We start from the raw sequence: 18,921 nt of genomic DNA on the forward strand, positions 1-18,921 counted from the left end.
TAGGAAGTATCCTTATTGAAAGAGGGACGAAAGATACCAAAGGGACAGTCAAACTCATAAATCCAAAACAAACTGACAACGCCATGGCCAAAAATGAAAAAGACAAACAGAAAAACAATAGTACACATGACACAACATAGAAAACTAAAGAATAAACAACACGAACCCCTCCAAAAACTAGGGGTGATCTCAGGTGCTCCGGAAGGGTAAGCAGATCCTGCTCCACATGTGTCACCCGTCGTGTTGCTTATGTGATTACAAATCCGGTAAATAGTCTAATTCGGTAGGTCACATTCATGAAAGGGAAGGGGATTGTAGTAACGACGTAAGGAACATATCCGATATCATTTGTGAAACGGTTATTCCATAACGGTCAACCAACTCGTGATGGCGTCCGTAAAATTAACGAAGAGATGATTTCAACTTCACCATTGAAGTTGAAAAGAATATTTTCACCATGAGTAACAAACACATTTTTATAAGTCTCTTTAGAAACTTGAAAAATTTCGTTTCGTTGTCATCTTCACAGAGAAAACTACTCCAAACCCTTTGTGTCCTATCAGAACCAACACCTTTCCATCTGGCACAAAAAAAAACCTTGCCTTTGTCTTGTCACAGCCTTGAAATTAATCATTTAGTAAACATCAACTGCAATGTCTACTCTTGAATACTTATCGATGCAAGATTATATGTAGGGCAGCATGACATTATTTGCATAATCATCAACTATGTTTGCCCAACTTTGTGACCTGGAATGAACCATTGCTGCCCCACCGACGATAAATGGGTCCGAATTTGGATCAGTAAATCGCAGAATGTTTCAAGTAAACCCATTTGCAGCGATTTTAAAATACCACTACTTCAAGAAACATCCTGCGATAAAGACGGAGGGACAGTTTGGTTTTTATGGATAAAGAAATATTCCAAGTCTACTGTGACAAGAAAGGAAAAGTCTAGAAAAGTTTCCCAATCACTTTTAAGGTTTTTTAGCTATGTTTTTGACAAAGGCATAGAAGTGTCATTTTCCGGCCAAAATAGGAAGTTGTTATTTTTTATTTGGTTATAAAAAGCAGTTTCTCCTTCGTTTTGCACTTGCTTCAAAAGATCTTCGTATTGTTTGGACCAATATCTTGGAGTTTATTTACATATCTTACCTGTTCAACAATTTCCTAAATGGAGTATTTTTTTTTACAAATCTGACAACTCTTCTAGAAATGAATTTCTAAACTTGTTCATTACTTTACAAAGCCTTCAAAGCTGTTTAAAGACATCTTTTTGTGTTTTTTGTAGAGTCTTCATTAGGTCGTGCATCTGTTATAGCATGACCCAAACCACAAGATCTTTCAAATTCATCCTCTTGTATACTGACTCCATCCATCCACTGGTCTAAATGGGATCTTCGGTTAATCCTAAAGCACCAATATCGCCCTTCACAATTGCATTATTTTGTTTTAATATGTCACGTTTTTGTGCCTGATCAATTGTGTTATGAGAAAGAAATTTGCTGGTCTTACGTACAGTGCAAGTATCATTTTCAAATTCCATTGCCACCTTTGGGTGATGTTCGGGAAGGGAAGTCATATCTTGGAGATGGATCAAGCATAATTTACTTGATCAAGACCTAAATCAATATCCTATCATGCTTTATATTGACTGTTTGTAAAGTACGAAATCTCACTCATGAAATGAGCATAATATTAAAATCAGAAGAAGTTCTTATTTTATAATTGAACGCCAGGAATGAAACTGTGGTCGAGATGACTATTTCTATACACCAGTCTTTAAAATCAATGAACGTCACAGAGCCATGACATAATTATATATTCTGAGTTTAGCTTTCATAATCCGAAATTAACAGTTAAAGCAAAAGACATGCAGTTATCTGATGCGCCTGTCTAGTCCTAGGTACATTTGAACATACATAAAAAGAATCTGCCGTTCTTGGTGCTGCAATATTGACTTTAGTAAGACAACATGTCCATCCCCTATCATGCAATATATCAATCAGAGTTTTATAACAAGTAATTTCAATGTGCAATCCACCAAACATGACGATAAACTTATTTGTCCGTACAAATCAGGACATTCCCAAAGAATTTGCTTAGACATTTCCAAAAGTGGCTGATCTGCAGTTACAATTGATGTTTCTGCGGGATTCACCACATTTTCGCCTTATCCATCGAATACCTGAGAATTGCCTGGTATGGCATACAAATAGCTCTTGGTGTCTATAAATAGTTTGCACATGCGCAAAAGTGTTAAACACATGTGTATCATAACCTTGAAAAATGTTATTAAACCAATTCATAATATCATTAGAAATCCAAAAACACTAAATATATAGTAAATAGTTCAAATTATTTTGAAAGAATTTTGTAACATTTTCGCGCATGTGCATGTACTGGAAATGTGAAATATTCATTTTTAATAAATATATGATGTATGGAAGGTATCCGCCAAACCTGATGATTGTTTTTTACCAAAAGAAGTTCAAAGAAAAGTTTTCCAGAAAAATCAATATTTTCAAACTGAAGAAAACAGCCATTTTAGAAAATGGCCGTGGCCATCTTTAAAAAAATATTTTTTTTAATGGCCAGCAGTTATTTCTTAAAAAGTATATAATAATGATGCTTTGTGGTAATTTTCATGCTTGTATCACCATTTGCACAATTCCCTTGATTTTGCTTGCTAATATCTTCCACTAATGTGCAAGGTGGTCTTGCCCTTAGATGTCCTCGTTTTTGTAGATTTAGCCTTTGTCAAGGTAAGGCGATGCTCTTGCAAAGTTTCAATTGCCAGTTCGACTTTAGACATTCGAATATCCGTTGAGAATTTGCACGTATCAATGTCTTGAAGGCTGTCTAATGTTTTTGTATTTTTCAGAAATGTCAAGTACTCGTCTGTGAGCCTGCGATACTTAGTACAGGCTTGTACAATTTTATCTTGTGCTGTTAACAGTTGCTGGAGGTCGTTAGGAGGCTTGGCGGTTTCTAATAACTGAGATTCTAGGTTTGACCATAGGGCCTCTAAGTCGTGATAGAACTTGTCCCGTTTTTCTATAAAGGTTCCCTGCCCTTTTCAGTAAGTTCACGCACTCGCCTAGTCTCGGCATTGTCATCTACATTTGTTGTTTTAGACCGATTTTCTTCTGTTTCTTCAGTGACATCTCCCTCTGGGGGCTAAACCTCTTCTTGCTGTTCCGCGTGACTTGGATCCCTGATGTAAATCAACTATTTGTAGGCAATGTTTGTTCAACGTTGTTGGTTTGCTGCCTAGGACGCACAAGCTGTGTTGCATAGTGTCAAGGTAACAGCTACGAACGATGCTCCGTTGTATTTCCTGTTCAGGAGATGTGTAGACAAGTTGTTGTCAATTTACTGTACGTCAAGGGATGACGCGTACATGCATGGCTCAACAGGTAGGTTGTTATGTAGCTGTATAACTAACGTGGAGTGGCGTTATCTGTGAGACACAACAGGCAAGTTGTAGACTTTCTACTGTAATGGCCTGACCATTAAGTTTAACCGACGATTGGGATCAAGCAACAAGACTATCAAGTGCTGATAATTTATTCTTAAACCAATCTAACAAATGGTAAAAAGCTGAAAAACAAATAAAATACAATTTTACAATGTGTTCAATTAATGTTATTAAAACGAAATGTCAAAGGTAATAGATAGCACAGTCCGTTGAATCCGAGAAAATGTTGTACTTTCAAGAGCAGTTAAATTTCCAATGTTTCACAGAGAGAATGTTCAAATATTTATAGAGTAATTTGAAGGCTTCAAAAACAATGTTGTAAAGTTAACTCACTCTGTGGTTAGCCACGAATTGTGTCCTAGATGACGTTTGTCCTTTGAAAAGTTCTCCAGAACTGGTATGACCTTGCAATGTTCAGTTTGAGATTTGTGTGAGAAGGGGAATGGTAGCGATGATATGATGTTTTAATGTTCTTATAAGGTTAAAGATGAATAATCCTCCTAGACTGGAACACATAAACAGATTAAGAATATAATCGAAGGAAATACACAAATTGAGGAAAGGTGTAACAGAAAAGTGTTGGAAAATATTAAAAATTGATCAAAAGGCACTCTAAAACTTTTAATCTTCAATGCCATATAACCTCTGTTTCAACTTGGTTGGTAACATTTACAAGAAGAATTTTTGCATTTTTTTGTTTTTTTTGAAACATGTTCAGAACTGGCAACATAATTTTGATAAGATATAAACTGCAGTTTAAATAAAATTGTGCAAATTAAGAGACCCATATTATTTAATTTGAGCTCATTTTATCCTCATACTGGAAAAGCAAGTTTCCTTCTAAGGACCTGCTGTAAATGCAATTTTCAGCAATAGTGCTTTATAAATGTTCATTTTTCCCCACCATACCTTAATTGAAATAATTCAAACTACTCTTCTAATCTTTCCATGAGTGATTTCCATCACTTTGATTTTAGAAGTTACTATTAATTAATATTAATTTTAACCATGACTGTATGACATTTTATATTTTAATATTTTATGATGTATTTAAATGGTTAGTTATTGTTGCAAACTCCATTAGAAATTTGAATTGAGATCATTTTTGGAATAAGGGAAAGGGGGAGGTGAAAAAAAAATTGGGGGGGGGGGGTCAATTTTTCTCATTTCAGATTTCGGAAATTTAAAAAGAAAATTTCTTTTAATATTTTTTTTTTGAGAGGATTAATATTAAACAGCATTGTGGATTGCTCAAAAGCAAAAAAAAATAATTTTAAGTTCATTAGACCACATTCATTCTGTGTCGGAAACCTATGCTGTGTCAACTATTTAATCACAATCCAAATTCAGAGCTGTATCAAGCTTGAATGTTGTGTCCATACTTGCCCCAACTGTCAGGGTTCTACCTCTGCGGTCGTATAAAGCAGCGCCCTGTGGAGCATCAGGTTAAAAGTGAATTGATCTGTATGAAATTTTTTCAGAAGGTTCAATACCACTGAAAGGAAGGTTGGGATTGATCAACCGCTTAGGAATTAGGGGCACAAAAGGGGTTAAAAACAAGAACGTTTCTAGTTTCAGAATAAATAACTTGTGTGTAAGTATTTTGATGTCTCTGAAATTGTACTTCAATGTTTAATACCACAAAAGGAAGGTTGGGATCTATTTTTGGGATGCAATTGCTGTCAAGCAATCTGTAGTCTAATACCATTGACTCCATGCCCATGCCCTCACGTCAAGCGATGTGCTCTAAATATTGAGGAACATCTCATATTCTTAAGATTGTCATGCTTTAAAGGGTAAAAACAAACAAACAGATCGAATTTAAACAAATTTCCTATAATTTTCTTCTCATAATCTTAATGTTTTGATATTTCCCTTTTTAGCTCACCTTTCCAAAAGGAAATGTGAGCTTTTGCCATCACTTGGCGTCCTTCCGTCGTCCGTCCATCGTCATTGTCGTCGTAAACTATTTCAAAGATCTTCTCCTCTGAAACTACTGAACCAATTCAAACCAAACTTCATCTGATTGATTCCTAGGGTATCTAGAATAAAGTTTGTGTTTTAATTCCCATTTCATCAAAAATCATGGCCTCCATGGCTAAAAATAGAACATAGGGGTAAAATGCAGTTTTTAGCTTATAACTCAAAAACCAAAGCATTTAGAGCAAATCTGACATGGGGTAAAATTGTTTATAAGGTCAAGATCTATCTGCCCTGAAATTTTCAGATGAATCAGACAACCCGTTGTTATGTTGCTGCCCCTGAATTGGTAATTTTAAGGAAATTTTGCTGTTTTTGGTTATTATCATGAATATTATTATAGATAGAGATAAACTGTAAACAGCAAAAATGTTCAGCAAAGTAAGATTTACAAATAAGTCAACTTGACCGAAATGGCCCTTTATAGGTTGCACTTTGTAAATACAGCTGTTTCTCAAAACACGCCTCTTTTGGGGAGTTATTGAATATTCATAGAAAATTGATTTTGTTTACATACTGGTTCCCAGTTATGCTCTCTGTGTTCCATATCACAGAGACAGAACTTGGGAATGTTACCAGTAAATAAACACGTGCATATTGTTTACATTGAAATCTGTGGTAACCTTTCATTCGAGGTAGGGGTCGTTAAGAAAATTAGTGTAAGTTTAAACTCTGAGAAGTTCAGGGCATATAAACGTTGAAAATATGCCGCACAGCCCTATATTTTGACCTTTGAAAAAAATTGTGGTGCATATGAACTTTCAATTCTAGGATAAGATTTTTTTCAAAACTTCATAGTAAAAGTGGTACAGTTTTAGCCGTAAAAGGAGTTCCTATGGGAAATTGCATTGTCAATATTTACAGAAATGCAACCTATAGTCAATTGTTAACCATTTTCCGTAAATCTTAGTCATCTTTTACAAAAATCTTCTCCTCTGAAACTACTTGGCCAAATTTAACCAAACATGGCCAAAATCATTATAAAGGGTATCTAATTTAAAATTTTGTCCGGTGACCCGGCTAACCAACCAAGATGGCCGCCATGGCTAAAAATAGAACATAGGGGTAAAATGCAGTTTTTAGCTTATAACTCACAAACCAAAGCATTTAGAGCAAATCTGACATGGGTTAAAACTGTTTATCAGGTCAAGATCTATCTGCCCTGAAATTTTCAGATGATTCGGACAACCCGTTGTTGGGTTGCTGCCCCTGAATTGGTAATTTTAAGGAAATTTTGCTGTTTTTGGTTATTATCTTGAATATTATTATAGATGTAGATAAACTGTAAACAGCAATAATGTAATGATTGGGGTATACAATGTTTTTTTATACTTTCATCCTAAATTATATTATGAACACGAGACAAACGAGACATTTCAGTGTGTCCACTCTTGTTTTTGCTTTTGAAGAAGATATGACGGAATCGAAGAACCATTTATATAAATTGAAAACCCAAAATAATCATTCATGGAAGATTTAAGCCAAAAATTTAAGGTGAGCGATTCAGGCTCTTGAGAGCCTCTTGTTTTTTTATATATGCGTGTTTTTTCTAATTATATGTCACCGTTATGAAACTGTTATTCGATATTGAACTTCCATAAAGAAATGGAGAACCATCTAGGTCGTTTGATTAATATTTAATATATGTCCTTGCTACAAATCACAAGTCTATGATTTGTTTAGGTCTGGGCATGCATATAGTTTTCTTGACCTCCAGAGGTATCAGACTGAATGGTTGCTCTATCTGGATTCCCCACTCCATTGATTAATTTGAAACTCAACAGATCATTTCTATGTCTGTCTGCTATTGAGGGTTATTGTTGTTGCATAATTTTAAATCATGTGCAACATTTAAATTTTTAAAAATGTAGTCAAAAACGTAGAGGTGTAACTAGAACATCCCTTTAGCCGAAATGAAGTCTTCCATATTATCGCTTCGAGTTATTACTTCTGTCAATGTTAGAATCAAAATATGAAGATACGTCGAAAAAAATTAACCCGTTCTGTCAATAGACGTTGAATTATTTTAAAAGCGATGGCAATTTAAAGAGAGGAATGTGTATGGAAAGGAGTCGTGCCCACTGACTTAAAAACAAATTAAATATTTAATGAATTAATATTAGAAATGGGGTTCCTCTTAGAACTCATGTAAAAAAATTAAGTGATGAGGTACGAAGTGAGATACCTTCTCTCACTTTCAGTGACTGCTGTGGAAAGTAAACTTGGAATTGATAGTACAAAAATAAAATACAATAATAACATTGTTCACACACTTGTATCGAGGATTGGCTATTTTTTAAAGTTGAAAATCTATTCAGATTACGTAAATTAATAAGAGAACACAGGTACATTTTACATGTGCAGTTGAATTATTTTTAAGAATCATACTAATATCAATGTCCGTCTGTCTGTCCGTCCATCCATCATCAACATGTTCGACATTAACTCAAAAACGCTTTAACCAATTTGCATAAAACTTTGGTGAATTGTTTAAATCTATTGACCTGAGATCCCTTTTTCATTTTTTTTATAAATTTTAGATTTTACGTTTCCTAGTTATGGGGTTTTATTCATTAAAAAAAGGCATGAAAGGTGGATTTTCCAACTTTCAAGAAATTTTGGTTAATTGTTTATATCTATTGACTCCTTTGGATTTTTATAAATTTTAGATTTTATGTTTCGAGTTGTGCGGTTATATTTAAAAAAAAATAGGGGGATTTTCCAGTAAATTCGGCCAAAAACTCAAAAATGCTTTCAGCAGTTCTCATGAAACTATAATGAATTGTTGATATCTATTGATGTTAGCTCCCATTAGAATTTTATTTGTTTATAGTCTGACAACAGATTTGCTAGGTATTGCGCAACAGCACAGTGTATTGCACAACAGCAAAGTGTATTGCACAACAGCAAGAAATCTTTAATTGAATATAAAAACCTATAATATGTCAAAATTCAGACCTGTATCAAGCTTGAATATTGTGTCCATTTTTGCTACAATTGTTCAGGGTCAGACCTCTGCGGGTGTATCCAGCTGCTCTTAGCGAAGCAGTTTATTTGTAGTTTACGGACAATAACTTGTGTGTAAGTGTATGGATCTCTCTGATATTATACCACAAGATTCCATATCACAAAGGGAAGGCTGGTGTTGAGTTTGGGGGTCATTGTCCCAAACATGCAGGAATTAGGGGCCAAAAAGGGCCAAAAAGAAACATTTTTTCTAGTTTCAAGACTGAAATTGTACTACAATGTTCCATACTTCAAAGGTTGTGATTGAGCTTGGGGGTAATTGCTCCAAGGGGTGTTGTGAATTTTTATACGACCGCAAAAAATTTTGTAGTCGTATATTGGTATCACGTCGTCATCGGCGGCGGCTTTGTCGTCAGCTTCGTCCAAAGACGGATGGTTTCCGGATAATAACTTTAGTATAAGTAAATAGAAATCAATAAAATTTTAACACAATGTTTATAACCACAAAAGGAAGCTTGGGATTGATTTATGGGGTTATGGTCCCTAAGGTTTAGGAATTAGGGACCCAAAGGGGCCCAAAACAAGCATTTATCTAGTGTCAGGACAAAAATTGTGTATAAGTATTTCAATTGTTCTGAAAGTGTACCACACTGTTTAATACCCTAAGTAGAAGGTTGGGATATATTTTATGGATTATGGGGCAAACAGTCTAGGAATAAAGGGCCAAAAAGAGGGAAAAAAACAAGCATTTTTGTAGTTTCAAGACAATAAATTGGAGTTATCTTTCTTTGTCCAGAATGGTTGTTGAATCACCTAAAACCAATGCTTTATGAAATCTTCTTAAAAAATTGGAGTTATCTTTCTTTGTCCAGAATAGTAGTTGAATCAACTTAAATCAATGCTATATACAATATACAATGCAATATTTACTTTGCTACCAACTGATAAATTAAAGCAGTCTTTACCATTCAGTGATTACAAGCACTTTGATTAACATTCTAGGGTTATGCCCCTTTACAAACGGAAAAATTGAAAAAAAATTTAGTTTCTGTTCTATTATCTTAGGTTTGTCTCAACTAAATTTAATGAAATGTGTATACAATGCTTATTAACTCTAAAATCAGTTTAAGTTCAATTTTTGGCAGCTTCACTTTTACAGTTCTTGAGTTATGTCCCTTTATAATGTTTTATGCTAGCGGAGGCATCATCGGGGTCAGACCCATAATCCGACAGTCCCATAATCCGATAGTCCGACAGTCTTATAATCCGACAGCCGATAGTCCGACGCACAGTCACTTGTCCCTGTAAATTGATTTTTTTTACACAAAAAAATATTGTGTCAAATCGATAAATATGACGTCTTCATACCTTGTAAACTGACCCGTATCCTCATTCCTGCGGGTGTGATCTGAGAAAAATAGATAACCCGGGATATCTTTTTCACCTGGATTCAGAGCCTTCAGACTGATATCATATTGATTGCAATACCGGTAAATTCGTAATTCTCTGGTCTTGGACAAGAAGTTCACCTACATGTAGCTGTATAAACTCAAATTAACTAAACCATTCAGTGCATGGCTTCACTTGACAGCTTTGGTGTCAAACGCACTGCCGATTAATAGTCATTACCTAAGGCTTTATGTCGTTAATAATTGTGTCTTGCAAGGTTGTTTTAAAATAGTAATTTGAGTTATTTCACCTTTTATTCACCTTTCACAATACACTCCTTCAACTTATGTTTTTATCTTTATTTAAAAAAATTAAAGCTAGAATAAATTGAATGCAAAAACATATCAGAACAAGAATGTGTCCCAAGTGCAATTTATAACTTCTATGTCATTCAATCCGATGCCGCTCAGACGAATAACGGTAAAATAATACATGTGACATATATGACATTCTACCTCATATGTTACATAAACGCCCATGCGCATGTGTGCAAACTAACTAGATTATATTTCATTTTTAAATTAGATGAGCAGGAATGGAATCTTATTTTAATGACATTATCAATTTGTTCAAACAATACAGGATATAATTTTTTATCCAATTAAACTGCGCATGATTCTATTTTTTTAAATTTTACAAACTGCTTGCGTTTCAATATTATATTAATAAGCTTACGGTATGGGATTAATTCCATATAGGGTGAGAGCGAAGCTCGAATCCTCATATGGAAATTACTGACCCCTAAAGACTGTTTTACAAAAGGATGGAACTGTTTTATTTTCAAAGGCGTGTTATAGTGATATCTGTCATGTTACGATGTACGGATTTCGACTCTCACCGGTTAATTTCTTCTTTTACATGTGCTTTTTAAACTTCCTGTTGAAACATCGCAAGTTTCAAAATTGTTTTTTAAGTGAATTAAACTTATTTTAACAATCATGAAGCGTTCTAGAATCATTTTCAAGCAGTTTCTACTCCTGTTTGATGATAGAAAACAGGTTTTCTCAAGAAAATACAGCAAACGATCGCAGAGGATTTGAAATGTACAAGTCAAATCGGCACCTGGTTAAATCGGCATGTAGTCAAATCGGCACCTATTTTAAGTCAATTCGGCATCCAATAATATTTGTTATAACATTTTTTATTCAATTAATTAATAACTTTTACCAAGTACATAGTTATTATGTTGTTGTGTATAAAGGTCAACAACGAAACCCTAACCCAAGCTGTTGTTTTGAGACAATTAGAAAAATAAAATGGAAAACTATGAGTGAGTCCCTTTCAATAAATCAAACTTTCATGCCAAATAATTAGCAAATTTAAGGTGTTTTTTTCAGGAAAGTTTAAACAGCATTAAACCATTAATCCTGTAAAATGCTCAACTGGTTAAAAAATGCATAAAAAATATCCAATACCGTTAATTCCTAAATATACCTCATATATATAATTAAAAATACACATTTAGTTGGAGAAAAATAAATATATACAAAATGTACATGAACCCCTAAAAATGTGAAAGTTAATATTTTTGGACAATCCCTTCTTTAGGTATTTAACCCTTTTTGCTTAAATACTGAAAAAAAAATCTGGCAACCCCTTTCTTATTTTTACTCCTTTTGCTTAAAATACTGTTAAAAATATATATTTAACATGGGTGACGAATTGACTATATCAGGTGTCAATTTAACCAGGTACCGATTTGACCAGGTGCCATTTTGACTAGAATTCTTTGAAATTACCTGAGTTTCATTAGACCTTTGATAACAGTAACAAAAAGATTATTTATCTAAAATTTTGTGGGAGAAGGGGGTTTGGACTGTGTACCAGTGAGAAATATACAAGCCTTTCTACGGTATTTATTTGTACAATTCAGGTAGTCTTGACCTATTCATTTGTTTTTGGGGAAAGACGGCGTCAAGCCGTCAATTCCCTAATGGGGTTGGCCAGAGTATCATTCCCTCACGTCAATCATTTTGTTTTGATAGTTTGGAAACCCCCTCAAAATGTCATACTGAAATTGATGACAAGGAGAACAGATTTACTTTAAATACATTTTTTACACATTTCCCTTCCGTTTCTCGTGAAATTATCGTATATTGAGCTTTCCCTTACACTACATACGTTTCTTTTACAGTCCGGAAAAATCAGTATTACGAAATATTCTAAATATATCTAACCTAGTGATGTCATTGTAGGAATGCCACACATGGATATCTTTTATTCATTATAAAAACCAGTCACAGTATTTGAATACCAATTTAAAATCCGTATTTGTTAAATTTAAACCTAATGATGTTTGCTGTAGTGTAGATCATTCACACACCAACATGCAATGCTTTAATCTGAGGCTATAATCAGATAACTTGTAGGTCAACTTTCGCGGTAAACAATGTCAATGGGGATACATGATATTGGGGAGAGAAACGACAGTTGTCATTGTTTCTGTAAAGTTCTGTTTTTAGAATCTTCCTCCAATTCAGGAGCACCTCCATTGGTGAGTAATTATACACTAAAATCAAAGTAAATGTTTCTGAACACTTAAGATGTGACATTTAGTATATGATAAGTAGTCTTCTATATAATAAAAATTTGTGTACCAACATAATTATTGAAATGGTTAAAAAGAAAAATTAAAAAAATTAAATGTTGCTTTTTATACGACCGCAAAATTTGAAAAATTTTTCGTCGTATATTGCTATCACGTTGGCGTCGGCGTCGTCGTCGTCGTCGTCGTCGTCGTCGTCGTCGTCGTCCGGCGTCCGAATACTTTTAGTTTTCGCACTCTAACTTTAGTAAAAGTGAATGGAAATCTATGAAATTTTAACACAAGGTTTATGACCACAAAAGGAAGGTTGGTATTGATTTTGGGAGTTTTGGTCCCAACATTTTAGGAATTAGGGGCCAAAAAGGGCCCAAATAAGCATTTTCTTGGTTTTCGCACTATAACTTTAGTTTAAGTTAATAGAAATCTATGAAATTTTGACACAAGGTTTATGACCACAAAAGAACGGTTGGGATTGATTTTGGGAGTTTAGGTTTCAACAGTTTAGGAATTAGGGGCCAAAAAAGGGCCCAAATAAGCATTATTCTTGGTTTTCGCACAATAACTTTAGTTTAAGTAAATAGAAATCAATGAAATTTAAACACAATGTTAATGACTACAAAAGGAAGGTTGGTATTGATTTTGGGAGTTTAGGTCCCAACAGTTTAGGAATTAGGGGCCAAAAAGGGACCCAAATAAGCATTTTTCTTGGTTTTCGCACCATAACGTTAGTATAAGTAAATAGAAATCTATGAAATTTAAACACAAGGTTTATGACCATAAAAGGAAGGTTGGTATTGATTTTGGGAGTTTTGGTCCCAACAGAATAAGGGGCCCAAAGGGTCCAAAATTAAACTTTGTTTGATTTCATCCAAATTGAATAATTGGGGTTCTTTGATATGCCGAATCTAACTGTCATGACTGTGTATGTAGATTCTTAACTTTTGGTCCCGTTTTCAAATTGGTCTACATTAAGGTCCAAAGGGTCCAAAATTAAACTTAGTTTGATTTTGACAAAAAATGAATCAGTTAGGTTCTTTGATATGCTGAATCTAAAAATGTACTTAGATTCTTGATTATTGGCCCAGTTTTCAAGTTGGTCCAAATCGGGGTCCAAAATTCAACTTTGTTTGATTTCATCAAAAATTGAATAAATGGGGTTCTTTGATATACCAAATCTAACTGTGTATGTTGATTCTTAATTTTTGGTCCTGTTTTCAAATTGGTCTACACTAAAGTCCAAAGGGTCCAAAATTAAACTTGTCTGATTTCAACAAAAATTGAAATCTTGGGGTTCTTTGATATGCTGAATCCAAAAATGTACTTAGATTTTTTATTATGGGCCCAGTTTTCAAGTTGGTCCAAATCAGGATCTAAAATTATTATATTAAGTGTTGTGCAATAGCAAGTCTTTTCAATTGCACAGTATTGCGCAATGGCAAGAAATATCTAATTGCACAATATTGTGAAATAGCAAATTTTTTTTTAATTAGAGTTATCTTTCTTTGTCCAGAATAGTAAGCAAGAAATATCTAATTGCAAAATATTGTGCAATAGCAAGATTTTTTTTTAATTGGAGTTATCTTTCTTTGTCCAGAATCAACTTAAATCTTTGTTATATACAATATACAATGTATATTCACTTTTTACTACCAACTGATAAATTAAAATAATCTTTACCATTCAGTGATAACAAGCACTTTATTTTACATTTTAATATTTTATGATGTATTTAAAAGAGTAGTTATTGTTGCAAACTCCATTAGAAATTTGAATTGATATCAGTTTTGGAAAAAGGGAAACGGGGATGTGAAAAAAAAGGGGGGGGGGTTAAATTTTTCTCATTTCATATTTCATAAATAAAAAGAAAATTTCTTCAAACATTTTTTTGAGAGGATTAATATTCAACAGCATAGTGAATTGCTCAAAGGCAAAAAAAAACTTTTAAGTTCATTAGACCACATTCATTCTGTGTCAGAAACCTATGCTGTGTCAACTATTTAATTTTAGATTTAAAAAGTTTGAAGAAGAAATCTTTAATTGATTTGTAAAATCTTGACATTTGTTTTGTGTAAAAAAAACCCATGTAATGTCAAAAATTTGATCACAATCCAAATTCAGAGCTGTATCACACTTGAATGTTTTGTCCATACTTGCCCCAACTGTTCAGGGTTCGACCTCTGCGGTCGTATAAAGCTGCGCCCTGCGGAGCACCTGGTTGTAGTTTATACCTATTGAGATTGGGAAGAGCAACTCCAGTTTTCATTCTTTCTGTAAAGTTATGTTTTTAGAATCTTTCTCCAATTAAGGAGCGCCTCAATTGATGAGTAATTACCCACTAAAATGAAAGGTAATGTATCTGAACATTAAAAATGTCACATTAAGTATATATAATAAGTAGTCATCAATTAAAAAATAATTTTGCGTATCAACATAATTATTGTAGTGGTCATTTTTTTTCATTTTTTTTTTAAAATATTGCTTTTTGTAGTTTAAAGCTATTTATTCATGAATTTTACAGATATATCAAAATGTGGGATCTGGAAACAAACTTCACACAGCTTATATCAATCATATTTGATTTTATAAGTACATGTATCACTGTGATGAGAGTTGTAACTGGGAACTTTATTAATGGAAAATAAAACTGAATAGATTTTTCAGTCCTCACTTTCTTGAGAATACTGTCACAACAAATTGAGAATGGTCTTAGCCTGCCGTTCAGTTGTACACAATTAAAATTCTAAAATATATTGTAGTAGTTGTTAAATTCAATTGAATTTAAGATAATTAACTCCCAACTGTAATCAAATGTTTTGATTTAGAAAGTGCAGATCTCATTGGTCCAAATTGTCTCTATGATGAATTCTTGACTAAGGAAATGAAATAACAATAAACAACAATTAGTTTCATTATTGTTAGCCTTTCTATATGTTCTAGCTGTTCTTTTGCTCATTCTTTGTATGTAGACTATCAAAAGATACCCCCCTAACAATTGAAACAATGGCCGTCTCTTCCCTTAGAGCTCTTCGGCTCTTTGATTTAAAAAAAACCAGCCAGTTGTCATCTTCACTTCACACACACACACATACAGGAATATCAATTATATGCTTACGAGACATGTTGCCTTGTTAAACTAATTACGGTATGTGAAAATCAAGACTTGCATAAAAAATATCCCAATATTAGAGACAGTGGCGTCATTTTTCCTCAGAGCTTTCAGCTCTTTGATTAAGAAGTTACTATTAACTTATATTAATTTTAACCATGACTGTATGCATTTTATATTTTATGATGTATTTAAATGAGTAGTTATTGTTGAAAACCCCATTAGAAATTTGAATTGAGATCATTTTTGGAATAAGGGAAAGGGGGAGGTGAACAAAAATTGGTGGGGGTCAGTTTTTCTCATTTCAGATTTCAGAAATTAAAAAGAAAATTTCTTCAAATATTTGTTTTGAGGCAAATAATATTCAACAGCATAGTCACAGTATTGCTCAAAAGCAAAAAAATAAAATTGTTTAGTTTATTAGACCACATTCATTCTGATGAAGTTGAATCAACTTGATACTTTGTACACACTTCCTTATGACATGATCCTTCTAATTTTAAAAACAAATTAGACTTTTGACCCCAACTTCATGGTTCACTGAACATAGAAAATGAAAGTGCTAGTTTCAGGTTAAAGTTTTTGGTCAAGGTAGTTTTTGATGAAGTTGAAGTCCAATCAACTTGAAACTTAGTACACATGTTCCCTATGGTATATAAAGGCAACAGTAGTATATACCGCTGTTCAAACTCATAAATCCATGGACAAAAAACAAAATCGGGGTAACAAACTAAAACTGAGGGAAACGCATTAAATATAAAAGGAGAACAACGACACAACACTACAATGTAACAAACACAGAAACGGACCAAGCATCAGACAAAATCCCACGAGAAAAACAAATATAACATCAAAACCAAATACATGAATTTGGGATAGACAAGTACCGTGACATGTCTTATCGCAATGTGAATTTACACTCAAAATTAAGAGAAAACATACGACGCAATGTTAAAATGTAACACACACAGAAACGAATTATAATATAACAATGGCCATATTCCTGACTTGGTACAGGACATTTTTAAAGAAAAAAATGGCGGGTTGAACCTGGTTTTGTGGCATGCCAAACCTCCCCTTTCATAGCCATGTGAAATATAACATTAAAATGACAACTCAACACCACAGGACTACAATATAAATAAATAGGAGAATACAATTGACAAAGAAACACATGAACAACAGCCAACAAAAGGCAACAAGTTGAAAATTTTAATACGTCAGAAGTGCATTTTATCCACACAAGATCCACCATGGTATGATCTTTCTAATTTTAATACCAAATTAGATTTTACACCAAATTTCACGGTCCATTGAACATGGAAAATGGTAGTGCGAGTGGGGCATCCGTGTACTTTGAACACATTCTTGTTGTAATGTGAGTTACAGATCAAGTTTAAGTTTTGTTCTGCTCCGCTAATTTTGGCCAAAGTAATTACGGGCTTTTGACTTTGATAAATTGTTGAAAATCACAGTTATGCAGACTTTAATTTTCGCAACAAAGTTGTCGGTGCCATATAGTTTTACCCTTGTTCGTCATTCCGTCATTCCGCAACACACCATTATAGGGACTTTTTTTCTAAACGCCTTCAGATAATGGGCTGATTTTTGGTATGTGAGTTAACCATGATGAGTTACAGATCAGGTTTAAGTTTTGTTATGCTGCGCTAATTTTTGTTCAAATTACAGGCTTTGGACTTGGATAAATTGTTGAGAATCACAGCTATACAGATTTTTTTTCTAAACGCTTTAGATATAGGGCTGATTTTTGGTCAATTCGCAACAGCATGGTGTATTGCAAAATAGCAAAAAATTGAATATAAATTCAAATCATATAATCAATTCTAAGTGCTTAGACTACAGTTATTCTGTGTCAAAAACCTTTTATGTGTCAAATATTTAATTAAAATCCAAATTCAGGCCTGTGTCAAGCATGAATATTGTGTCCATTTTTGCCCCAACTGTTCAGGGTAGAACCTTTGCAGTCGTATCCAGCTGCAATCGTTGAAGCAATTTTTTCATTCTACAGTTCTTTTAAGATCAAGTTAAAGTATGCTTAATTCTAGATTGCAAATTGCCAAAGTGAAAATGTGAGTCGGAGATAAATTTTGTATCCACCCTACAACTTTTGATTTTCACTTCATTAAATAAAGATAATAAGATAAAGGTAAATTCTGAATTTTGAAAGATTAAAAAAAGGACTTAGTTCCATGTCTCTTTATCCATTGGTTCCAGGTTTAATGGGAATCTGCAATATTTTTATGCCCCACCTACAATAGCACTAGTAGAGGGGCATTATTTTTTCTGGTCTTTGTGTCCCTTCGTTCGTCTGTCTGTCTTTCCTGCTCCAGGTTAAAGTTTTTGGTCAAGGTAGTTTTAAATAAAGTTGGTCCAATTAACTTGAAACTTAGTACACATATTCCCTATGATATGATCTTTCTAGTTTTAATGCCAAATTAAAGTTTTGACTCACTTCAATTTATTACAGTTGACCCATACCACAAATAATTAACCTGCTGCTTTTAAAAGTTATCTTGTTTTTTTCCAGGTCTTGCAGCAGAAAGGATCAAGAATGTGAAGAATGCCATTGTTTATAATATAATGACCACACCTTTTTGTGACTAGAATTTTTTAGGCTAAAGACTGATATTTTGATATTGATTTTATTGTTAACTATTAATTGTCATTTTAGTGTATGTACTGTAAAAAAAAAAGCTTTTCTTTTAATTAAATAAGTCATTCTTGTAAATGTTAGACATTTTAGAAATGATTTAATTTATTAATGTCTGTCAATGTTTTGTAAGCAAGCCCTTTTTTAATAAATGTTGGTGCTTTAATCATGTTCATTATTAAACTAAGAGGATTTCATTATTTCGATTTAACTAATTTTCTATAGGTTAACAAATTAATTCTTAATCCTTTTTGAACTTTTCCATTCACTGACTTTTAGAAATTAAAACCTCGGAATATATGTTTTTCTCCAAATAACCAAATAACATTAAAAAAAACCATTTGCTGAAAAGTTTGAAACTGGACAGGTGTGTTGATTAATAATGGTACCCAGCTCCATGGGGTATCCTGGTTGACTTATGTCTGTCTGTATGTCTGTCAATCCATGCAATTAGAGTTTAATCACTTTTCTATCAGGAACTACAAATCAGCTTCCTGAAATTTGGTTATCAAGCTTCACTCAAGCATGCGTTACAGTGTGATGCATATTCAGATTCCTTTATCATCCATTTCATGTTTATTTAAAAACTTATATTTTCATACAAACAATAGCCATGTTTGAAATTCAAGTTGTGTTTTTATATATATATCATAGCTTCTGAAATTTAATGGTATCAAACTTCATGGAAGCATGCTATACTGTAATGCATTTTTATGACCATCT

General features: G+C 33.4%; 1 protein-coding gene across 1 annotated transcript in view; it reads left to right on the top strand.

Moving 5' to 3' along the window:
- Window positions 1-18,364, top strand: part of LOC143044712 (BTB/POZ domain-containing protein KCTD5-like) — a 61,245-nt gene extending 42,881 nt beyond the window's left edge. The window contains exon 6 of the mRNA XM_076216797.1: window positions 18,076-18,364. Coding sequence (XP_076072912.1) covers window positions 18,076-18,105 — 30 coding nt within the window. The 3' untranslated portion in view covers window positions 18,106-18,364. The remainder of the gene's footprint in view (window positions 1-18,075) is intronic.
- The last annotated feature ends 557 nt before the right edge of the window (window positions 18,365-18,921 follow it).

Source organism: Mytilus galloprovincialis, chromosome 9 (assembly GCF_965363235.1).
Source record: "Mytilus galloprovincialis chromosome 9, xbMytGall1.hap1.1, whole genome shotgun sequence".
NCBI lineage: Eukaryota > Metazoa > Mollusca > Bivalvia > Mytilida > Mytilidae > Mytilus > Mytilus galloprovincialis.